General features: G+C 52.9%; 2 protein-coding genes across 2 annotated transcripts; one reads left to right on the top strand and one right to left on the bottom strand.

The window, feature by feature from the left end:
* The first annotated feature begins 4,662 nt into the window (after positions 1-4,662).
* ABHD8 (abhydrolase domain containing 8) lies at positions 4,663-14,059 on the top strand. Its single transcript, XM_031947997.1, is given in 6 exon segments — positions 4,663-5,096; positions 10,029-10,640; positions 10,643-10,763; positions 11,363-11,533; positions 12,307-12,523; positions 12,930-14,059. Coding segments are annotated over 5 exon segments (1,278 nt in total). The 5' UTR covers positions 4,663-5,096; positions 10,029-10,036; the 3' UTR covers positions 13,095-14,059.
* An 850-nt stretch (positions 14,060-14,909) lies between these two features.
* On the bottom strand, positions 14,910-23,143 carry ANKLE1 (ankyrin repeat and LEM domain containing 1). The gene is made up of 8 exons (XM_031947996.1): positions 21,580-23,143; positions 20,882-21,034; positions 20,429-20,534; positions 18,584-20,300; positions 18,198-18,363; positions 16,460-16,619; positions 16,255-16,384; positions 14,910-16,142 (listed from the first exon to the last, which is right to left on the bottom strand). The coding sequence occupies exons 1-8, from the start codon at positions 21,723-21,725 to the stop codon at positions 15,970-15,972; spliced, it is 2,751 nt and encodes a 916-aa protein (XP_031803856.1). The 5' UTR covers positions 21,726-23,143; the 3' UTR covers positions 14,910-15,969.
* Positions 23,144-24,034: the final 891 nt, after the last annotated feature.

Raw genomic sequence — 24,034 nt, 5'->3', positions numbered from 1 at the left:
GTGCAGTGATCAGATATTTTTGCATGTGGCTTTATGCTAGATTATAAGCCTTAGGAAGACAGGGATCAGGTCTTATTCATTTAGCTCTCCCTCCTCCTTTCCCCCACCAGAAGCTTGGCCTTCCACACCTTGTTGAATTTGGAGTCATCCTTTACTCTTCCCCCCATATCAATTGTCACATCTCTGGCAGCAGAAACTTGTCTCTACTCGGGGTTTCACGGCCTCTCATGTGGACTTTGATATTATTCTCATTGGTTTTCTAGTCTCCTTTCTCTCCAGTTCACTTCCCTCACTGCTGCCCAATTGATATTCCTAAAATCCAAATTGACCATGTCATCTTCAATGGCTCGCTGTCTCCTTAAGGATAAACTAAAACTTTCTCTGATGTTTAGTTTTGTTTAACTCTTTGTGATCCATCTGGGGCTTTCTTGGCAAAGATACTGGAGCAATTTGCCATTTCCTTCTCCATCTCCTTTTACAGATGAGGAAACTGAGGCAAATGGGGTGAAGTGACTGGTCCAGGGTCACACAGCTAGTAAATATCTGTTACTCAGGTCTTCCTGATTCTAGGACACCACTTAGTGACCTCTTAAGCATGGATATAGGAGGAAAAATAGTGTGTTTGGTATATAGACAAGGTGATTTTGGGATGTTTTGTAAATGTTTTAAGTCAGAGGGGCTAAATTCAAGAGAAATAAATTCCTCCACCTAGCCTTTATTCCATAATTTGTTTACATTGTACTCTTTTTAATAAAATTTATGTATTAGTTTTTAACATTTACTTTTATAATATTTTGATTTCCAGTTTTTTCTCCCTTCCCTTCTCTTCTCTCCCCAAGACAGCAATCAATCTGATATCGGTTATATATGTACAATCATATTAAACCTACCATGTGGAGTAATAATAAAAAGTGCCACTGAGTTCTGTCCCATCCCCCTCTCACCTCCAAATAGAATCAGAAAATTCACAAGCCAGAGTTCTGATTCAGAAATCCAAGGATGAATCACAGTGAGTACTACTACTTTTCCCACAAGGAAGACAGAAAGAAAGGGCTACCAAAAAAAAGGCCATTGAAGATGGAATCAAGATAAGAATGGGCTAACAGAACATTCCACTGTCAGGAGAGTTGTGAACCATAGCAAGAGGAGGTCCCAAATCTAGCACAAGGGTTCCTGACCTTGTGGGAGGTACAGGAGTAAATGTCAGCTGAATGCTCTGTAGCGCAATACCCAATTCTGGAAGCCAGACTAAGGAGGGGATCTGTGCCTTTGGGGGGATGTTCCAGGGTGAGATTAGGGTCCCTGGGCTATGTACCAAGTAAGAACCAAGTTCAGTAACAGTCATTCAGTCAGCTACATTTATTGAGAACCTACTATGTGACAGGCACTATGCTAAGCTGTAATTCACAAAGGCAAAAAAACAAATAGTCCCTGATCTTAAGGATCTCAGCCTGAGAGGAAGCAAGCAGCAGCTGTGCGATTCTTCCCTCAAGAGTGGAGCACAATCAGTCCCACACTCTAACCCAGCCTGAACCTTGGAGTGGAATAACCAGGGAAGCAGAATTTGCAGTTGAGTCATTCTGAACCAGTAAAGCTTTCCAGTTTTCTGAGAGCAGCTGAGTCCAGTAGGAAACTCCACTGAGCGGCAAGCTTGCAAGTATGAAGCTGAGACCCCCAAAGCCCAGATCAGGCACTTGCAAAATTCATACTAGGAGAAGAGGGATTGCCTTGCGTCAAAAGAAAATTTGTAGTTGCCTTGCGTCAAAAGAAAATTTGTAGTTGCCTGCCTGAGCTGTCCCTGATCTTAAAATAATACAACATTCAAGAAAGCATCAGGAACCTAGACAGGGCCTAACATAAAGTTTGAAGTCAAGAAGTGGGCTAGATAAGAGATTTGCCACTTTCCAAACTCCAAGCAACAGTTGATACATAGCCAATGTTATGATTTTTCTCCTTTTGATTGTTTATTTTGACCAATAAAACAAGGCCATTTTTTTCCCCTTTCAATATATCCTTTTGTATTCTGGCAATGTTACTGTTTCTTCAGTTATTTTTCTGGCATATTTGAAAGGGAAATTCTCTCAAACTAATGAACTGGTATTATGTTTAGATCAGCAAGCACAAGAAAAATCTTAGTAGTTTATCAAAATGCCATTTCCCTCTCTGCAGAAAAACTTCATGCTGTAAGGGAAGGAAAATTTTTCGAATGTGTAACTTGCTATTTGTTTTCAAAGGGGAATTCTTAATAGACTTTTAAGAAATCTATAATATTGGTTGTTTACATTTTTTATTCTCTGGGTACTTAATATTTACCTATTGCTTTTGGTCTTCATGGAAAGTTTATACTTATATCTGCTCAAAACCCAAAGTAAAAATTAAACGCAGAAAAAGATTCATATTAATAAAGGATTCACAATAAAATTTTCTTATTGGGAAAAAAAAGAAGTGGGCTAGGATGAGAAAAAAACTCACTATAAAAAACTATTAATATGCTCAAAACATAAACTTAAAAGAAAAGTCTCAAAGAAAACTTTGGGCACAATTTAACTAGAATTCCTGATAGAGATAAAGCAAGAGTTAAAAAAATTGAAAATTAAAGTTATGCTTGCCATCTGGGGGAGGGGAGAAGGGAGGGAGGGGAAAAATCAGAACAGGAGTGCAAGGAATAATGTTGTAAAAACTTACCCTGGCATGGATTCTGTCAATAAAAAGTTATAATTATTTTTTAAAAAAGAAGAAAATTAAAGTTAAAAATATTTTTATAAATGAAATGAGGGTGCTAGAGGAAAAAACTAGAAAATAAATGAATTGTGGAAGAAAGACTTGGAAAGAGCTTGGAGCAAGAGGTACAAAACCTTGACCAAGCAACAAACTCCCTGAAAATTAGAATGGACCAAATAGAAGATAATAACTCCTTGACAAAACAAGATATGAGTGCTATGAAAAAATTAAAAATAAAAGTAAAAAAGAAGACAATGTACAGTACCCTTATAGTAAAAACAACTGACCTGGAAAACATTGAGGAAAGATAATTTATTAAAAATGTGTAAAAGCCATGATCTAAATAAGAGCCTGGACATCAAACATTTTAAAATCATACCAAAAAACTGTCCAGATCTCTTAAAATCAAAAGACAAGGTAGAAATAAAAAGGATCCACTGATCATCCCATGAAAAAAATTGCCATATGAAAATTCCTAGAAACAGTATAGACAAAATCTGGACTTTCCAGAAAGAAAGGATTTCACACTTTTGATGTGTTGGTTAATTTTACTAATCTGTTTTCTGCTCTTTATTCTTTGTAAATAAGGGATTGGGGAGGGAAGGAGAAAGAGGGTTTGGGTGAAATGTGATCCATAGCATTGTAGCTAGCAAGTATAGATTAAATAAAACCAGATAGCAAGCTAAAAATATATTAAAAAACAAACAAACAAAAAACAAACCACAAGAACAAGAACAAACCACCACCACCCAACAATACCAAAATACTTCAGAACTTTGATCAACACAGTGACCAATCATGACTCCACAAGACCTATGATGAAACAGGCCTCTCAACTGAAAAGTATCAGACAGGTTTCAAATGAGTCATGAGCTACTAATGTGTTGATTTGTTTGTTTCAATGGAGCTGGAGCAATGGGAAATCACTGAGAAGTGACAAAAACAAAAGAAAAACCTCACTTTATATTAATTTACTTGTGTGCTTGTATAAACCATGGCTGGGCCGAAGCTTGCTGAACAGGCTGGAGATGGATTCGTTCGATTTTCAGTGTGAGTATTTACCTCTTGGAAACTGGCAAATGTTACAAAATCAGGGGTGGATTTGTATCTTTTGATTGTGTAGATTTCAGAAAGTGATGGAGAACGTGTTAATAACACGGATGAAACTTGAAAACGTGGGGTCATTATTTTTCTTTAGGAGAGCGGTTTGTTAAAAGCAGCAGCCGGCTGTATCCCGCCAGTACGGGGTGATGTTTATCGCTGCCTTTCTCTCTGTTCCCTGCACCCAGCACGGGACAGATGTACTGGTTTTAATGAGTAAAGGCTGGATGAATTGAATGAAACCGCGCGCTGCGCGACTCCTGGGGTGGGGATCCTTTAATCCCCCTCTCCCACCTTGGGTTTTACAGGGATGGGAGGCTCGGAAGGACTGACTTGCCTAAAATCACGGGGCAGAGACAGTATTCCCAGCCTGATACTGCGACTCTCATTCATCGATCTTCTAGAAGGAGGAAAGGGTGGATTACTCCTGGCTGGGACCCTGGAGGAAGGGTCCTGGAGGCGCTCGGGGGAGGAATGGCGGGGCCAGCGCGCGCTAGCTGACTTGAAGCCTTTGAGCAGGCTGGGCCGGTGCGCTAGTCCGGGAGTAGCGGGAGCAGCGGGGGCCAGCGGCGAGGAGGCCGATTTGAGCTTTGATGTAACAATCAGCGCTACCCCAGGGGGAACGGGTCTGTCAGGAGGTAGTGCGCTCCCCGTCCAGGGAGCTATTCAAGTGGAGGCCAGGTGGTCTTTTGTCCAAGACATTGTAGGAAAGAGTTTCTGTCAAGGTACGGGCAAGGGACGAGTAAATGCCCCTCCCTCCAGCGGGGGGTCTGGAGACCTCCAGGAGACCCCCTCCCCTCCCCAGACCCAGACTACTAGCTCAGCGCACCTAGGCTAGGAGAGACGAGGTGGGGGTGGGTGGGGGAGGTTGCCCCGTGCCCGCCTCCCTTCCCTCCACGAGGCTTCTGATTGGCTCCTATCTAGGCCAGGACTGCCGGGGCTGCGGATTGGCTCGGGAGCCTGCCCGTCCCCTCGCTGGGCTCTTTCTGCCCCCCCCACCCCACCCCTCCCACCCGGGAGGGATTTAAAGGGCCTAGGCGCTCTCTATGGCTACGGGATGCGAGCGCCTTGAGCTCTGCGAGCCCCGAGCGCCCCGAACCCCCGCGCCCCGGCCAGGCAGCGGGTCTGGAAGAAGCCAGGCCAGGGCCCTCTAACCCCTGCTCCAACAGGCGGCTGCCACCATGTAGAAGCTAGCGACTGCATGTCGCTGTGGATGACCGGACTCCTGGGTCCCCCGCAGCCTGCAGCTCCGGCCCGCGGGGGCCACCGATGAGGTGAGCCCGAAGGACGACTGACCGGGCGCGGGAGCAGGGGGTCTGGGGCGGGAGGGGCGCGCGCGTGAGAAGGGATTGGGGCGTCGGAGCTTCCTGAAGGGGATAAAGGGGCACCTAGGAGGCGGCGGCAGAAGCAATTGGGGGGCAAAGATGCGGGGGGCGGGGTGGCAGTGGGCACAGAATCTGGAAGGAGGCCCCCTGGGGCCAGAGAAAGGATGGGGGATGGGAGAGACAGTGACTGGGGGGAGTGATTGGCTAGGGGGAGGGGTGACGATGAAACCTCCCGCGATCATATTCCGGGGACTAGGATGCGAGCCTGGGGATTAAAGATGGGGTCCCGGGAAGTGGGGGTGATCCCTGAGAGCCGTAGGGCCGGGGAGCGGGGAGAAGAATCCGACTTGGACCCTGGGTCTCCCAGATGCCTCTGCCAATTGCCTCCTAACCCCGCTGCCCCTCCTCCTCTCGGCCCCCACCCCCCATTTCTGCTGTCACTGCAGGTCCAGGATGGGGGCCAAGGCCCAGGCAGTCGCGGGAGGACGCAGCCCAGATCCCCTCCCACCCCTGCCTCAGGCCTCAGCTGCATCTCCCTCTGCATTAAGGGGAGAATCCAGAATGTCTGCTCCCGATTGTCTCTTTTTGGGTTCCCTCCCCCCATTGTGCCCAGGCTCTACCAGTGGGGCTGGAGCAGCTCTGGAAGAGATTCCCCTCCCCCAACACCTCCAATTGGACCTTAAGGACGGGCTGAGATAAAGTGACCTGGGACTGGGAGACTAAGCTGCGCCCCCACTTTATAAGGAGGGTGACCTTCCCCTGGGAGGGGGACAGTGTTCCCCAAGGCCCAAAGATGTCTGTTATGTAACAGACAGGCAGGGCCACAGCCTTGTTACTATGGTTACCAATGGGGGGGGCTGGGGCTGAAGGGAAAGGCAGAAGGATGCAAGCCTCCCTCATCCCGGTTCCTAGTCCTCCCTGTCTCATTCTTGGGCTTCTTCCCCTTAACATCCCCTGTCCCCAGCGCCTCTCTTCCCTGCCTCTCCCTCTGTCCCTTCCCTGTGTCTTTATCCCTCTGTCCTCTGCTTATGTCCCCTTGTCCCCTCCAGTCTCCCCATCTTCCAGTCCCTATTCCTCTAAGCACTGTGTGCCTCCCCCTCCCCACATCACAATGGAGCCTGCATCCTCAAGTGTTTCCTCTTCCATACGCGGCCCCCCCCACTTCCACATCCCCATCTCCCCACATTATTCCCTTCCATATCCTGTCTCTCTGTCACCCACACCTTTCCCAGGCATCTACCCGAACCCTCCTCCTGTCATCCAGCTGACATCCAAGCCCTCCGAAATCTTGCACCACATTTAGCTTTTCAGTATTAGATTACCCATCAAGCCAGATTGGATAGCTCTGTCCCTCAAAGCTCTCTGGTGCTCTTCTGCTCATTTAATTCCCTGCAGTTGTGCAGGTCTGGAATGGTCTCTCTGCCCCTTTCTGGCTCCGGAAATCAAATACTATCTCTTCTATATCTGCTTGATTCCTTAGAGATCTGATTTTGCCCCTTTCTAAACTACTCAAGAGGCAGTTTAATGTGGTAGATTAAAGAGCTGACCTGGATTCAAGTCTTACCTCTGACATATCCTGAGTTGTTTGATCCTGGGCAAGTGATTTCATCCCAATGCATCCCCCTTCCCCATCCCCTGCCACACTCTTAACTTTCTAAGGGGCAATTCTGGATGGCTAGAGGAAGTTTGTTTTACCAATGAAATCACAGGTCTGGACCAAAAAATAAAAAGCTCAAACCAAAGCAAAACATTTGTGTAACATAATTAAAAATCCTAACTATATATATACCAGACTGTGAATCCTATAAGGACAGGACCTCTGTCTTATGTTACTTTCATCTTTTCCCTAGCACCAAGAATCATAGGATCTTAATTTTAAGTTTAGAACTAAAGGAGATCAGCTAGCCCAATCCCCCCTTACTGTACAAAAGAAGAAACCGAGGTCCAAACAGGTTAAATAACTTCAAGGTCAAATAGTAATGGAACTGGAGTTTGCATTCTGGACTCCTGACTTCAGTTCGGGACTGCTCTGCAGACAGCAGTCACTTAATATTTGTTGAACTAGGGAGTGCAACTGTTGGCAAGACTGATCTGCATAAAGCAGTTACTTCATTTTTCTTGAACTAAGGAATGAAACAGTTCCAGGACTGCTCTGCATACAGCAGTCATTTAATGGAATGAAACAGTTCTAGAACTGCTCTGCATATAACAGGCACTTAACGGAATGAAACAGTTCCAAGACTGCTCTGCACACAGCAGTCACTTTATATTTATTGAACTAAGGAATGAAACAGTTCCAGGACTGCTCTGCATACAGCAGGCACTTAATGGAATGAAACAGTTCCACGACTACTCTGCACACAGCAGTCACTTTATATTTGTTGAACTAAGGAATGAAACAGTTCCAGGACTGCTCTGCATACAGCAGGCACTTAACAGAATGAAACAGTTCCACGACTACTCTGCACACAGCAGTCACTTTATATTTGTTGAACTAAGGAATGAAACAGTTCCAAGACTGCTGTGCATACAGCGGTCACTTAATGGAATGAAATAGTTCCAGGACTGCTCTGCATACAGCAGTCACTTCATATTGGTTGAACCTAAAGAATGAAAGAAAGAATGAGTATCCTCTAGTGTTATTCTCCTATGCCCTTCTACCATATCCCATCTATTCCCCAAATCCAACCGACCTCCCCATCAGAGAGCAGCCCCTTCCCCACTTCTTCCCCGGGTCTGAGGTCTGTCCCTCTTTATCTCTCACGTTATCTTTAACGTTGTGAGTCTAGGATTTCCCCCCTCCCCAAAAGTTCCTTGGGGGCTGACCCTAGCTAGCCCCTCCAGCCTTGGAGCTTACTTACTTACTTCCACCTCTGGGATCAGGGGGCCTTGCCGTAAGCTCTGCCCATCCCCCCAATCCAATCAGTTCTCACATATGGAGCTGGGGCCTCCGGAGCTCCCTGGCCACCCTTCCCTGAAGTGAGAACAGCGGCAGGTCAGACATCTGGGAGGATCTTCCCTCAGGCGAGGACTGCCTGAGTGGAATCTGCCCCCATTCTCCTGGTGGGGCTGTTTTTGAGGCCAGGCTCCCTGAGCGAGGTGACTTCTGGCATGTCCCCTCTGCCCAGACATTTCTGGGCTTTTTACACCAGGCTGTTGGGTTGTTTTCCTAGCCCAGCTCAGCGCCTCCATCCACTCCCCCATAGGCCTGAGAAAGCATCCCCTGGAGGCTGGTATGAAAAAGACGCCTACAGATTTGGACTCTGTCCCTGATCCCTGCTCTGGAAATTCCTTCCAAGGCCTTCACAGAGACACCAAGTCTCAGCTGAGGGGCCAGCCGGAGCCCATCGATTCCGGCCAGGCTGGGACCCTCTGCCTTCCTCCCCTTCCCCTGGGGCACTCTGAAATTCTGCCCTTTGCGTTTTGAGACATAACCATTTCCCCTCCATGGTTCTTAGGAAAGAGAGAATAAAGGGGAAGGGGAGAATTTGGTCCTGTAAAAGCAAAATATATATATATATATATATATATATATATATATATATATATATACACACATATATATACATATATATATATATATATATATATATATATATATATATATATCCTTAACAAAGGAGGGGATAGGACAAGGTGCTGTGTGTGCATGGGGGGTAGGAGAAAAGAGGGAGGGAGGGAGGGAGAGGGAGAGACAGAGAAGAGTAAGGGGGATGGGGTGAGAGGGTGTGAACCTTCTTCAGGTAAGACTCATTTATTGTCCCAGATCTCCCAAGAATTAATCTAAAGGTTCATCAAGTTCTAAGCAACTTAAAGATCTAATGGAATTTAGGGTTGAACCCATCTCCAAGTCAAGGGACAAATTTTTTTTCTTTCCCCCTGAGGCAGTTGGGGTTAAGTGACTTGCCCAGGGTCACACAGCCAGGAAAGTGTTAGGTGTTTGAGGCTAAATTTGAACTCAGGTCCTCTGGATTTCAGGGCTGGTGCTCTGTCCACTGTGGCACCTGGCTGGCCCTCTAGTAGGGTTTAGAATCATATATTCTAACATACCATATCTCTGAATATATATATACCATACCATAGCTCTGAAAAGGCCCTTAGAACATGGAATATGACATGTCAGAGCTGGGAAGGCCCTGAAACATGGGGCCTAAGGTGTCAGAGCTGGTAGGGCTTTGGGACAGGGGACCTGGACTGTGGGAGCTTGGAGGGCCCTGGGACAGGGGACCTGGACTGTGGGAGCTGGGAGGGCCCTGGGACACGGGGCCTGGACTGTGGGAGCTGGGAGGGCCCTGGGACACGGGGCCTGGACTGGGGGAGCTGGGAGGGCCCTGGGACACGGGGCCTGGACTGTGGGAGCTGGGAGGGCCCTGGGACACGGGGCCTGGACTGTGGGAGCTGGGAGGGCCCTGGGACACGGGGCCTGGACTGTGGGAGCTGGGAGGGCCCTGGGACACGGGGCCTGGACTGTGGGAGCTGGGAGGGCCCTGGGACACGGGGCCTGGACTGTGGGAGCTGGGAGGGCCCTGGGACACGGGGCCTGGACTGTGGGAGCTGGGAGGGCCCTGGGACACGGGGCCTGGACTGTGGGAGCTGGGAGGGCCCTGGGACACGGGGCCTGGACTGTGGGAGCTGGGAGGGCCCTGGGACACGGGGCCTGGACTGTGGGAGCTGGGAGGGCCCTGGGACACGGGGCCTGGACTGCCAGTTCTGGCAGTTTCCTTATCCGGGAAGTAGGACTGGGCCCTTTCCAGCCCCAAGTCCTGCACCCAAGAGCCTTCCGTTGTGGTCGGCCTGCGTCATTAGCCTTCCTCCGGAAGTCTGCAGGGGGACCGGAGGCTCCCGCGCGCCCGCCCTCACCTGCGGCCCTTTCTCCCGCAGGACGCACCATGCTGACCGGTGTGGCCGACGGCATCATGTGCTGCCTCCTGGGCTCGGCGGCCAACGCCGTGGGCCCTCTGGAGAGCGTCGAGTCCAGCGACGGCTACACCTTTGTGGAGGTGAAGCCGGGGAGAATCCTCCGCGTGAAGCACGTGTGCCCGCCGCCCGTGGGAGACCAGCCCCCAGCCCCGCCGCCGCCGGAGGGGGAGCGGGGCGGCCTGGTGCACTGCAAGCGGCGCATCACCGTCTACCGCAACGGGCAGCTGGTGGTGGAGAACCTCGGGGACGTGCTGCGCTCGGACCTGCTGCAGGGCTACAGCGGCGTGGGGGAGCCCGCCTCCACGCTGGAGCTGGAGATGCCCGAGCCCTCCTCCTCCCTGGGGAACGTGTCCTCGGCGGGGGACGCGGCGCGCCCGGCTCGGGCCCGCAGGCGGCCGGCGGGGCGCAAGCCCATCAACATCGACTGTGAGAAGCGCGTCACCAGCTGCAAGGGCGCCCAGGCCGACGTGGTCCTCTTCTTCATCCACGGCGTGGGCGGCTCCCTGGCCATCTGGAAGGAGCAGCTGGACTTCTTCGTGGGCCTGGGCTACGAGGTGGTGGCTCCGGACCTGGCGGAAGGCCCAGCTCGGCGCCAAAGGGCCGCCCGCCCTACACCTTCTCGCCCGGCCGGAACATGCGGGCCATCTTCAAGCGCTACGCCAAGCGGCGGAACGTGCTCATCGGGCATTCTTACGGGTGAGGCGCAGAGAGGAGGGGCGCCGGGGCGGGCGGGGAGCCTGGGGGGGCCCGGGGCTGGGGGAGCCAGGGCGGGGGGGGGGCACCGCGGGCAGAGGAGAGGGAGCATGAATGTGGGGGCAGGGAGGGGGGCACAGGGGGGGGGGCACGGGGGGGGGGCACCGCGGGCGGGGGGCCCCGGGGCTGGGGGGGGAGCGGCGGCGGAGTCCGGGGCAGTGGGGAGCAGTAGGGGGCGCCACTTCTGAGTCGGAGGAGGCTGGGCTTTGTCCTCTCAGCCACCATTTGTCACACAGCCTTGGCCAAGCTGCCTCAGGAGCCATTTCCCTGATTTAAAAAGCAGGGGGTAGTGATAAGGGGCACCCCCTCCCCCAATTGCCCCTGCCCTCTGGGGACAGGGACTTAATTTTTATTTGGCCTCCTGAGCACCTTGCACACAGTAGGCACTTAATGATTATGACAATAGGACTGACTCTCATGAAGTGCCTGGGTCTTAAATGCTAGGAAAGTGAGGGGCTCGTGGCCTGGGGAGGCTCTCCAGGAGTCCCAGGGACCCTGCCTCTTCCTCCCCGTTCTGAGCAGCCCCCCTCTCCCCACTGCAGGGTTTCCTTTTGCACGTTTCTGGCCCACGAATACCCGGAACTGGTTCATAAGGTGATCATGATCAATGGTGGGGGCCCCACGGCCCTGGAGCCAAGCCTGTGCTCCATCTTCAACATGCCCACCTGCGTTCTCCGATGCCTCTCCCCTTGCCTGGCCTGGAGCTTCCTCAAGTGAGACCCGGGCCCACAGTCTCTGGGGAGGGGGCTCCTGACGTGGGGTCGGCCTTGACTTCGGGGCGGGCAGGACGCCTGCAGGGTGTTCCAGGCTGGCGCGGTGCCCGTGGGGTTGATGGTTGGCAGCAGTCAGGGAGTTGTTAAAATCCCCTTATGATGGGCGCAGGTTCTTCATGAAAGAATTCATGAAACCCCACTTACTAACTGGCAAAACCGGAAGTCTGTGTGGGGCAGGAAGCCAGTTTTGCTGAGAGACCAACCCCTTTGGTGGCAAAGTCCTGTTAGGGAAATGGAGGCTAACACTACACGGAGAAGGCCTTCTCAGTGGGCGGGCCGAGCTGCTGGGGACCCTCTGCAAGGAGAGAGTTCAGAAACTGCCCTTCAAAGGGGTCACAAGGAGTTCCCGGGCCTGGCTGCTTATGGGCCTCCGGCCTGGGTCTCCACTTGGAATTAGCAGGATTTCTGATTGAATCAAGGCTCTGGCGCCCCCACAAGATAACCTGTCTGGGGGATATGCCTTCCCCAGCGGGGGCTGAGACTCCAAAAGGGGTCGCAGACCAAAAGGAAACAGTTTCAGTGATAATCTTAAAGGGAACAATCCCCTGCCCCTTCAGGGTGACCCTGAAAGGAAGGTATCCTGGCTTCAGGCCGGCCACGATGCCCATGGGGAGACTCAGGAGGGGACATGGCCCTGATTGCAGGGCGGGTGGGATGCTGTGGTTCAGCCACAGACCCTGATTTCCACCCCCACCCCCCTCTTGCCCCCATAGGGCCGGCTTTGCCCGCCAGGGGGCCAAGGAGAAACAGCTGCTGAAGGAGGGCAATGCCTTCAATGTCTCATCCTTTGTGCTCCGGGCCATGATGAGTGGGCAGTACTGGCCAGAAGGGGATGAGGTCTACCACGCTGAGCTCACCGTCCCCGTCCTGCTGGTGCACGGCATGCACGACAAATTTGTGCCTGTGGAAGAGGACCAGCGTATGGCAGAGGTGGGGAGGACGGGCTGCCAGCCCTGCCCTTTCTGTCTGTCACCAGGGGAAGAGCTGCAAGGGCCCCGGAAATACTGGGCTGGGTCCTTGGGGAGGAGTAAGGAAGGCTGGCCCCCGCGGGGGGTATGGAGCCCTGGGAGCCCGGGAGGAGGGATAGAATCCTGGTTCTTGAGGCAAATGAATGCAGGAATGAAGAGAAAAGGATTCCTGAACAGACGCTGTGGGAGGCTGAGGGAAGGACTTCCTCGGGGAAGGTCAGGTTGCAGAACGCCATTCGGTGCCCATCTCGGGCTGGGCAGGGTAGCTTGTGAGGGAGCCTGGCTCCTCTGAGGAGGAGGGTCTGTTTGGGGGACCTGCGCCACAGCAGGGGGCTGGATGGACTGACTTCTGGCCTTCCCTCCTCCAGATCCTCCTCTTAGCTTTCCTGAAGCTCATCGATGAGGGCAGCCACATGGTGATGCTAGAATGTCCAGAGACAGTCAACACGCTACTTCATGAATTCCTTCTGTGGGAGCCAGAGGTCCTGGGGCCTCCTGTACATCCTGATGCCAGTGCCACTGAGAAGAAATAAAGTGGATGGACGGACGGACAGACAGACCGATGGGGCGCTTTTCAAGAGGCGGGGAGCTGCAGGAGAAGGCGCCTTCCCTCAGGCCTCAGGGAGGGCCATGGTTGCCCTCCCTCCGGCTAATGGAGGGGGAGAGGAAAGCCACGATGGAGGGGGCCCCTCCCCATCCAGGGATCAAGGCGCCCATAGGGGGCTGCCCAGTGGCATTTGGAGTTGTCCAGCAGGGCCAGACTGGCCACTGAGGAGGGGGCTGAAGCCTCCCCCCAACCCCATCCCCTTTCTTGCTTGTCTCCTTTGCGTACCTGTAGGCGCTAATTGGGGAGAGGGGTCCCTGAGGCAGACTGCCCGGGAAAATTAGGGATAAACCCCTGCCCTCCTGGGAGAGAGACTGGCCAGGCCTGGCTTTCTGGAAGGGTTTGACACCCACCCAGCCTGGCCAAAACAGCAGTGGGGAAGACCCTTCCCCTGCTCAGCTGTGGCCTCTGGCTACCCCCCAGCAAGACTAGTTGCACCATCCCCCATATTTCTAGGGAGCTGGAAATCACCCTCTCTATATTTAAGGACCTTGTACAGAAACTCGCCTCCTTCCATGTTGCAACCTCCCCCACCCCCATTCCAGTGCTCAGTATTAAGGTCTCCTTTGTCTCCCCACTGGGCATCTGTCTTGTGTGTCTCTTGGCTGAGGACTGATTTCTAGAAGTTGAGAGTTCTCCCCATCATCGGTACGACTGCTCCTGGGGAAGGATTCTCCTTCCCTCCCTCCCCTTCTCTTCCTCCCCCCCACTTGACCAGGGACACCTACTCCCCCTGATGGGGCTCCTCCCAGCTGGAAAACCTTTTTCAGCCTGAGACGGGAGATGATTGCCCGTGGGGGCAGGGATGGAAGCGGGTGGGCCGGTGGGGAAGCAGATGTGGATTGTGCAGACCACAAGCTGTAGCCCAATAAATGTGACAATCAGCGTCATCCACGGGCCTTGTGTGTTGTGAACTGGACTCCCGGCATGGAGCTGATGCCCCCCCAGACCCAGCCTGCTACTTCTGGCGAGCCCCCTGCTCAAAAACACGCATCAAATAAAAGAGATGGGATTACAAAGGAAACCAATTAGATTGAAATTATCAAATTAGTACATTTTTTATAAAGTTCACAGAGGGAGGCAGATGGACAGAATGCCAGCCTGAGAACACCAGGCAGACAGTAGCTGGGTGGTCCTGGGCCTCCAAAAGAAAAAGGGATTCCATAGACCTCAGGTTAAGACCCTGGTGGGAGAAAGGTCACCTTAAGGAGATGCTATTGGGAAGACCCTTCACCCACTTTGGGTGGGATCCTGGTGGGGATTATCTGGGTCCCCGAGCTTTGTCTGCATGAGCAGGTGCTTGGTTTATGATGGACTCGCTCTGACCTGGTCCCTAACTGTGAAGGTTTTCTGGAAGCAACCTTAGTCTCAGTTGAAATAAATAATTACTCCAAAATGCAGCCAGCTGATAAAAATGCAAACGTTTGTTTCTCCTTCAAAATTAGCCCGGTTAGTTGAGGCCTATCTCTCTGCCTGGCTCCAAGAGCTCTTGCAGCTTTGTCCTTGGCTTCTGCCTCTGCTTTCTTCAGCCTCCAGCCAGCACCAAGTTGGAAGATGCGATGAATCTCTCTCTTGCCTCGAAGATAGGGCTCTTGGGGTTTCTTCCAGAATCCCCGTGGCCCTGAGAGCTTCTTGCTTATATACTGTGCACTGAGTACACACCCATCATTATATCACTGGGAAACCATTATTTGTTGTAGGATTAAATCAATGCTAAACTAGATTTAACCATTGTTTCTATCAGTTCCACTTAGTACCTTGTTTCAAGTTCTGGCCCAAAATATCTCTTTCTAAGATCAAATCAACTCCAATGGCTTAACACTTTGTAAAGATTCCAACACCTAACTTTTCTATCACCCACTGAGTCAGAATGGTCATTTGTCAGCCTGCTCATTCACTAGGCTTTGGGAAGAATAGCAAGGCTTCGAAGCTCCAGAAGTGGGACTAGCTGTGTGACCTTGGGCAAATACCTCTGAGACAAAAAGGTTCTTTGTGGCTAAAATCAAGGGGAAAAAAAACTAGCTTCTGTAAATGGGGTCCTCTTGCAGGCTCATAGCCTGGCCTAAAGAGCCTGGGGCTTGGAAGCAGGTTCTCTGGGTGCCAGTCACAGCCCTGGTATTTGATTTATAAGCAGGATGACATTAGGTGAGTCCCTTCCTCCCTGTAGGCCTGTTTTCGGACCTATAAGAGGAAGCAGGTGGAGAGAATGTGGGGTCCCTCCCATGGTTGGTATGCTAGGAATCTATGGCTAAGGCCTCCATCATCCATGTCACGAGGCTTTGTTGAAAACCCTTTGGCCACTAACAGCTGGAAGTACTGGGGCCTGTATCCCCAGAGCCAGGAACTGGGCAGGAAGCTAGCCAGCACGCCATTTTCCTGGGAGAGAGCCTTTGACCCCACCGATTATAGGGGTAGCCGTCCCACAGAGAAAGAAATGGGACCCTCAGCCAAGGACGTCACCGGCTGCACCCACCGCAGCTGAAGGCCTAGAAATGGGGCCGTTGAATTCGTCAGCACTGACCCCCAGCTGTAGACAGGGCCGAGCAGAGCCATGCCGGGCAGCTTCCAACAGTCATAACACAGAACCCATGTGGCCACACAGGGCTGGGGACCATCTCAGTGAACACTGGAGAGGAGCTCAAGCCATTGGGGTCCCCGGCAGACCCGTCTCCTTGTCTGAGGGTCACTCAGGGTCTGCCCACTCGAGGTCCGATCCGGGCATGCCCAATTGGGGTCTGACCTGGGTGCTGGGGGAAGACAGAGCCATTCACGGCCCAGTTTCAGCAGCCCACGGTTGATCCTTCTCAGGTGCCAGCCTGGATGTCTGGGGGCCGGAGCTGCCTCTCCCCCTCCGCTAGGAAGATGGCCAACGCGCGGTGCAGCAGGTGCACGCCCAGCCATCTGCGCCGTGGAGCCGGCCAACTTGCCACCACCCCATAGTAGTGGCCCTTCTTCTGATTAGAGAGCACCTGTGTCCCTGAAAAGAGAAAGGCCCTGTCTATATAGAGGGAACTTGTTCCGCGCAGGGCAAGGCCCCAGGTCTTCCCCAGGGAGGGGCTTTGTGGGGCAGGGCCCCAACCGGTACCCACCAAGGGCATCCACCAGACACGCCTCCCGTGTATAGGCTTCCACCGCCACGACATTCTGGAAGCAGTGCAGGGAGACCACCCCGTGGCCACTTGCCCAAATGTCCAGGATGCGCGCCACCTTGGGGCAAGTCTGGGAGGAGAGAGATTAGGTCACAGATCCATCAATGCAGTCACCCCCTCTTCCCGGCACCTGCAGCCCCAGCACCTGCTTCTGCCGGTCCCGGCGATGACGCAGGGCCTCGGACAGGTGGGAGTATGGCCGCGTCCGAGTGCCTTTACCCACGTAGAAGATGGCTTGTATAAAGGTCTGGAAGCATTCAGCGGGGCTCAGGATGTGACAATGGGAGGGTAGATTCTGGGTCACCCTGGGGTAAAAACATTTTTTTATGGGGGGAAACCCTCCACAACATATGCTACCCATAGTACCAGTCTGTCCTATACTTTTCCTCAATTCCAGCTTCTTAAACTGTGATTTGTGACCCCACATGGGGTTTTATAACTGAATATGGGGGTGACAAAATTATGGTTTATTATAAGTAAATATTCGATTTGTATACTTGTTTTAAACACCTGGGGTGGGATAAAAATTTATTGGGTGAACAAGGGTCTTGACTGGACAAAATTTAAGAAGCCTTGTCTTAAATTACCTATCAATGGTCATTCATCATGCTATGATAGTATCCAAACCCCCTTCACTCCATTACTGCCCTGCTCCATTATCCATTAAGGACTAGGAGCCACCTTTCTAAGGTTTTTTTTTTTTTTAAAACACTTCTCATGTATTTTAGATGGTGAATTTTTAATTCAAATTCATTTCTGACACAAACTTTTCCCCAATCTACCTTCTTTTCATTTTGATCACATTTCTTTTTGTTGGAAAGCATGTTAACATTTTATATCAAGACATCTATCCTGTCCTCAATGATTCCTTCTATTTGAGAGGGAGGAAAAATCATCTTCCTTCTACAATTAAGATCAAAAACATTATTTCATTTCCTTCCACTTTTTGGTAGTAGTTCTTTCTTATATTTAAGTCTATCATAAAGCTGGAATTCAGGATGAAGGTCTGACACATTTCCTACCCTACTGCTTGTCCATTTACCTAAAAAGAAAAAAAAGCCTTACTATTGGTCTTTTTCATATTCTCACCAGTTATTAATGACTCTCTCACTCCCTTAGAATTCTCTTTTAACAAACCAACCAGTTTTCCCATGTCCATTTGTAAGTAGTGAAGCTTTCTCTATTTCATTTTTTCCCCTTTGTTTAATGAACTTAGCCTTTTTATGTATTTGTGTGAAGAAGTTAGAAGCATCCAAAGAATATAGATTACAGTATGTTAGAGATGGAAAGGCCCTTAGAATACTGAATGTCAGAGCCAGAAGGGGCCTTAGAATACTAAAATATCAGACTTAGGAGGGCCCTTAGAACAAAGAATGTCCCTCCTGAGAGGCCACTTAGAATATATTATATCACTGCTGGGAAGGTCCTTAGAACCCAGGAGGTCAGAGCTGAGAGGGCCCTTAGAACCCAGCAGGTCAGAGCTGGGAGGGCCCTTAGAACCCAGGAGGTCAGAGCTGGGAGGGCCCTTAGAACACAGAATTTTAGGGTTGTGAGAGGGACTTTAGAACTTAAATTGGAAGAACACATTAGAACTAGACAGGATTTTGTCATTGCTCAGTCTTTGTGACTCTGTAACCTCGTGGATCATGGCATCCCAAGACTGTCCACGGGGTTTTTCTTGGCAAAGGTGCTGCAGTGGGTTTGCCATTTTCTTCTCCAGGGGATTAAGGCATACACAGGTGAACTGACTGATCACACAGCTAGGAAGTGTCTGAGGCATTATTTGAACTGGGGTCTTCCCAATGCCGGCCCAGAGCTCTGTCCCTTTAGGTTAGTTGAGGAAACCAAGCTCCAGGGAAAGGAAAAGCCGGTGAGTTACATACCTGGGGTCCAGCAGCAGGTAGGTGAAACTTGACTTCACAGTCCCCTCACGCCACCTCTGGGTTGGGTCTGGCTGGTCGAACTGCTGAGCCAGGACATCCTCATCATCCTGGGCATTAGGCACACAGCCTGTCTGCAGGGCCAGAGTCAGCTCACGGCTGTACCTTGCTGTGGCAGGACCATGTCCAGGCCAGGAGAGAAAATGGGGTCAGTGTAGCCTCCTCAGGCTGGGGGGGGGAGGGGAGGGACAGCATTTATCTGGACGAATCCCTTCAGGAAGAAACAGTGTCAGTGACTCACTGGCAGAGCCAGTGGGAGCTGGGAGCCTGGTAGGCTCCGGGATAACTGGGAAGACTCCCTAAGACCGTTCCCATCACCCATCACTCACCAGCTGGCCCCCCAGGGCTCCCCTCCTTCAGTTGCTTGAGGTAGTATTGTCTGGGGAAGGCGGGACCCGAGCCTGGGCTCTCCCCAAGGGCCTGCCACTGACATGACTGCTCCTGGTTGGGCAGGGTGGAAGGGCCTCGTGCTGGGAAGGGTAGGGCTGGATGACAGCCACATTCCCTATCCGCGACTGTGTCCTCAGCACGTGGTAGATGCTGGTCTGGGAAGCTGGGCCCGGGTTTGGGATCAGCACTCAGAGGCTCTGGTCCAGAAGGCTGCGGGGAGCGTCCCACAGGGAATGGTCGAGGATGCAGGGTTGGACTAGGTGCCTCTGGAGACTTCCCGATGCGATTCTGGCAGGAGCTGGTCCTGTGGCTTTGGGGGATGTGGTCATCTTCATCTTCCCCATCCTCTGTCAGCCACACACTGGCCCCATCCATATCCTCACTGCTCTGGGAAGTCTTGTCATCGGTCAGGAACTCATTAAATAGGTCGTCTTCAGCGAATGCTACTGAGTGGCCAGTCTGGGGAGGGAGGGGACTCACTCCGCCCTCTTCTAACCTGCCCAGAGTTGGGGGCTTTCTTTGCCCGGGAGTCTCATTGTCCAGGGAGCTTGGGCCACCCCTTCCTGGCAGCACTTTCAGGGGTGGGCCCTGTTCCACTCTCTGGTCAGAAAAGGACCTGTAGCCTTCGCCACTGTGGGAGACCAAGCCCTGCAGCTCACAGGATGTCCTAGTAGTAACCAACTCTTGGGACTCTGGGGGAGAACCCAGAACCAGCCCCCTCAGTTGGGCACTTAGCTGGCTCACAGGGTCCACCCTGCCTGGCAGCATGCCCAATTCCTCTATAGCGGGCTGGGAGTGCTCGGCACTCAGGATCATGGCCCTGAGCTCAGCCCTCAGGGCTGTATAAAGCAGCTCCTTCCTGGGGGGCCCTGATGTCTGGGGAGCCCTGCTATCCGGGGCACACATGTCCAAGGGCTCTCTTTGGGTGGGGCTGGTCCCTGCAGTGCTGCCCGGCTGGGACCCACTCCTACTCTCCCTGAGCAGAGACGGCGCAGCCACATTGGTACCCGGGACGGAGGGGGTGGATGGGACAGCCTCGGGTCCGTGGCCATCAGGCTCAAAGGCTTCCACAGCAGTGAGAAAGGAGTCAGTAGAGGAAGTGTCCCTAGCAGTAGGGAGGGAGCTAGACAGGGTCTCATCTAGATCTTCATAGGACAGGTCTGGGTCTGGGTGAGAGAGGCGGCTGTGGTCCGGAGGTTTGTCCTCCAGGCCCAAGTGGGGCAGAGAGCCCAGTGTAGGAGCTGCGGAAGGTGAGGAAGTGGGCTGGGGAAAGAGGGGGGCAGGGAAGCTGAAGTCAGATCCAGAGAGTTTATCCACCCCAAGCCCTTTTCCCTTTGTGGGCTGAGGATGGGCTGGGAGAGCCTGGCTTGGGAGGGTGTGCTCAGCCCCCAAAGCTTCACCCCCCACCTCAGGACCATCCAGCTGGGTTCTGACTGGGCTGCCCAGAGGCCACGGGCTAACAGTCATATCTGAAAGTCCCCAGATGCTGGTGTCCAGGTCGTCTCCATTGAGGGCCGAGAAGCTGGGGCTTTGATCCTGCTCTCTGCAAAGGGCTGGACAGGGGAGCAGCCCTTGGGAGGCAGCCCGCTCCCTCAGGATTTCCACACACGCCTTGTTCTCCTGCTCCACAGCCAGGTCCAGCGCTCTTTTCCCATCCTAAGAACAAAGCCTTGAGACCAGTCCTCCGGCCCCACTGGAGGCTACAGGGCCATTCTGGAAGACCCCGCCTTTCCCCACCCACTAAAGAACCCCAAGTTCCACCCCCACCCCGCACAGGCGGGCACCTGGTCCTGAAGCTCAGGGTCACCTCCTTCCCTCAGAAGGAGTTTCAGGCACTTGTAACAACCCCAGGAGGCAGCCACATGCACAGGGGTCAGAGCATCCTCGGACCTAGAGGGGGCAATGAGAGCCTGGGATCACCAGCTGTCTCTTACGGCCGGCCAGGCGGAGGGAGGAGGGGGGGGGAGGGGGTTTTCTGACAACCAGGGCCCCGCCCCCGCCCTCAGGTTTAGGGGGAGGGGCGGTCTTTGCACTGAGGGTGGACGCGCGGTTTCCTGCCCCCAGGACCCGGCCTAGGGAGAAAGGCTGGGATGGGAGCTGGTCTCCCCGGGAAGGGGAAGCTGGAACAAGGATCTCCTAGTGGCACTGAAGGGACTGGTTCCGGGACAACGTGGGGAAGGGCCAGGCTGTGGCTCTGGCTGTGCAGGGCACGCTGGGGGCAGGGCCGGACACAGTACCGGGCATTGGGGTCCGCTCCGTGCCGCAGCAACACAGCGAGGCACTGCAGGCCGCTCTCCTGCTCGCTCCCCGCCGCCAGATGGACTGCGGCCACGCCGTCCGGCAACACCAGGTTGGGGTCGGCCCCGAGCATCAGCAGCGATTCCACTTCCCTGGAGGGATCAGAGAGCCAGTGGCGTGGGGCCCGAGCCAGGCTCGGCCAGCTCCGTCCCGGCCTCGGGCTGCAGAGCTCCTAGAGCCCCGGCCAAGCCCGGGCTCTCTGAGAACAGAGCTCAGGGTTCCCCACCGAGCCCCGAGCCCCCGGGCAGCAGAGCTCCGGGTTCCCCGCCGAGTCCGGGCCCCCGGGGACCAGAGCTCCGGGTTCCCCGCCGAGCCCGGGCCCCCGGGGACCAGAGCTCCGAGTTCCCTGCCGAGCCCGGGCCCCGGGGAAGCAGAGCCCGGAGCACCCTCGGGCCCCCCAGGGTAGCAAAGCCTCGGACCCGGAAGGAGAGCAGAGCCTGGAGCACCCCCGGTGGTGGCTCGGGCCCCTGGGGAAGCAGAGCCGGAGCCCATCGGAACCCCAGGAGAACAGAGCCCGGGGCAGCGCGCTCCAGAGCCCCGGGAGTGCCCGAAGACGCAATTCGCCTCGGCCCTCTTTTGGGTCGAGGACCCCTTAGCCCCGGCAGCGTGGAAGGGCTGCATGGGGCCGGCCTCTCACCGAGCCTGCCCGGCGTTCAGCGCTTCTCGGAGCCTCCACGCCAGAGCCAGGGCGGCCGCGCCTGTCGCTCCCCCGAGCCGGGCCGAGTCCCGGCAGTCGGGGCTATCCTTGGTCCAGTCCGCTGTCCACGGTCCCATCTCGGCCATTCGAACTTCCCTCGCTGCTCCGTGCGCCTGCGCGGCCCGGGCCGCCCCGCGATGGGCCTACGGCAAGGGGCGGTGCCAGGCGTTCCGCAGCCTGGGCCCCGCGTCAGCAGAGCTCCGCTAGCGGCGCGGTTCCCTCTCCCGGGTCGCAGACCTCGGCGATAAGCAGCTGGGTGGCGCCTGGAGGGAAGCGATAAAGTGCGGGCAGGCGCCGTGGGCCGGGGCGGCGGCTCTCCCAGCCTCAGGTGCTGGGGCATCCACCCAGAGTGCGTCCTGAGCTCGGAGACCCCCACCCACTGCACAAAGGAGGGCTCAGGATTGGAAAGGGATTACCGGAGGTTTAGGGCGGGGCCCGAGGGAAGCGGCTACTGCCGCCGGGCTGCTTGGGGCGGGGAGGCGGCCGCAGCTTGCTGCGGAGGCGGGCCGAGGCCCTGGCTCCCCAACTCCCCTCGCAGCTGTCCAGTCCTAACTAGGCTTCTTTAGGGGCTTCCCTTTGAGGGGTTATTTCCCTCCTGCAAATCAGTGGCAGAAGTGAACCTGAAGGGAAACACAGAGGCCATATTTGTCTCCAGCACTGACAGCGCAGCTAAAGGAGGGGGGTGGAATGAATGCTTCCTCAGCATTTGGCCATTGCTTTGTGCTTGGCCAGAAGGGAGTCAGTTCCGTTGGATACTTGGTACCCAGGGACTATTCCAAATCAAACCGTTTTAAAGATGAACTAGCTAATTATTGGAGTTCTTGATGAAATACGGCTGCTAATTAATTCCTCATCACTGGAGGTCTTGAAGAAACTGGTGAAATGTCATGGACACCATCAATTCTCGGGTTTGAAATAGTAGTTATGGTCCTCTCATTCTCTGGACAGGTCACTCAACACTTTAAGCTCAAATATTTTTAGTTATTACAGAATCTTTGATTCAAAAGGGAACCCTAACGTCTCCAGTCGTGCTCCCACAAGAAGAGGGATGAATCCCTTCTCTGCCTGCCCATATTATTTGAACCAACATTTGAATACTCTAGAACAGTATACACTCTCCAGGCAAGCTATTGCATTTTTAAACAGCCCCATTTGTCAGGACTCTTATATAGAAGTGAAAGCTATAGACTAGTGCTAATTCTGCCCCAAGCTATTTAAAGACAGTAACAATTCCTTTTTCATCTCTTCCATACTCAGTGTCCTCAGTATTTCCCCAGCCTTTTGTCGCTAATAGCCCATCAGGGGAAAAGCCTAAATCTATTCTGTTTTCAATAAAGGATAAGGAATTCTCAATCCCAACATTTTAATGACATGATGAGCTTTCCAGGAGAAAATGGTTGGGAAAAGTTCCCTGCACACTACAAGCTCAAGTCCTTTAATGATGGTCCACCTGGGCTCTCTTAACAATGAAATGATCCAAATCAGTTCCAACTCATCAGTAATGAACAGAACCAGCTACACCCAGGGAAAGAACACTGGGAAACGAATGTGGACCACAACATAGCATTTCCACTCTTTCTGTTATTGTTTACTTGCATTTTTATTTTCCTTCTCAGGTTTTTTTTTTTACCTTTTTTCTAGATCCAATTTTTCTTGTGCAGCAACTGTATATCTATACATACATATCTATACATATATATGTATACATATAGTGTGTTTAACATATACTTTAACATATTTAACAGGTATTGGACTATTTGCCATCTAGGGGAGGGGCTGGGAGGGAAAAAGTTGGGACAGAAGATTTTGCAAGAGTCAATGTTGAAAATTTTTTTCAACATTTTCAAATTTTTGTAAATGAAAAGCTATTAAAAAAAAAAATGGTCCACTTGGACCACAGCCTTAGACTAAAAATATGGAGCTAGAAGGGAATTACAAGGTGAGGGCAGGGGAAATCACATCACCAAGGTTACATTACACAGGCAGCATTCATCAGACATGTAATCTGAACCCAACTCCTCTGATTCCAGAACCAGTGAGTGGTTTTCCTCCTATACCATGCTGCATGCGCAAGGCAGCCAACCCTCTGCTCTTATTCTCAGGCATGGAGTAGCAAGCTCCCATTAATATCTTCCATACCACTCTTCCTCTCTGTGCCCCAAGCCCCAGTCTCAAGAGGCAGAAAATACCTACAATGGCTTCCTGGTTCCATTTCTACCTGATGACAAATGGTCAAGTAGCCTAGGCTAGGCAGCTGAATTCTTTGGGCCCAGTCAAATCTGCCTCCTGTAATTCTGCCCATTGCTGCCCTCTAGAGCCAAACAAAAGTCTGGTCGCTCCTTCCATTTCACAGCCCTTCACCCCTATGAAGAGACATCATGGCCCTCTTCTCCAC

Source organism: Sarcophilus harrisii, chromosome 1 (genome assembly GCF_902635505.1).
Source record: "Sarcophilus harrisii chromosome 1, mSarHar1.11, whole genome shotgun sequence".
NCBI classification, from domain to species: domain Eukaryota; kingdom Metazoa; phylum Chordata; class Mammalia; order Dasyuromorphia; family Dasyuridae; genus Sarcophilus; species Sarcophilus harrisii.
The sequence above is the reverse complement of the archived record's forward strand: the minus strand, read 5'-3'. Positions and strand labels throughout refer to the sequence as shown.

Coding starts and splice junctions, on each gene's coding strand:
- ANKLE1 (XM_031947996.1), bottom strand. CDS start 21,725: ATGGCCGAGATGGGACCGTGGACAGCGGACTGGACCAAGGATAGCCCC. Junction 21,035..21,579: donor CTGAACGCCGGGCAGGCTCG/GTGAGAGGCCGG, acceptor TGATCCCTCCAG/GGAAGTGGAATCGCTGCTGA. Junction 20,535..20,881: donor GGAGCGGACCCCAATGCCCG/GTACTGTGTCCG, acceptor TGCCCCCTCTAG/GTCCGAGGATGCTCTGACCC.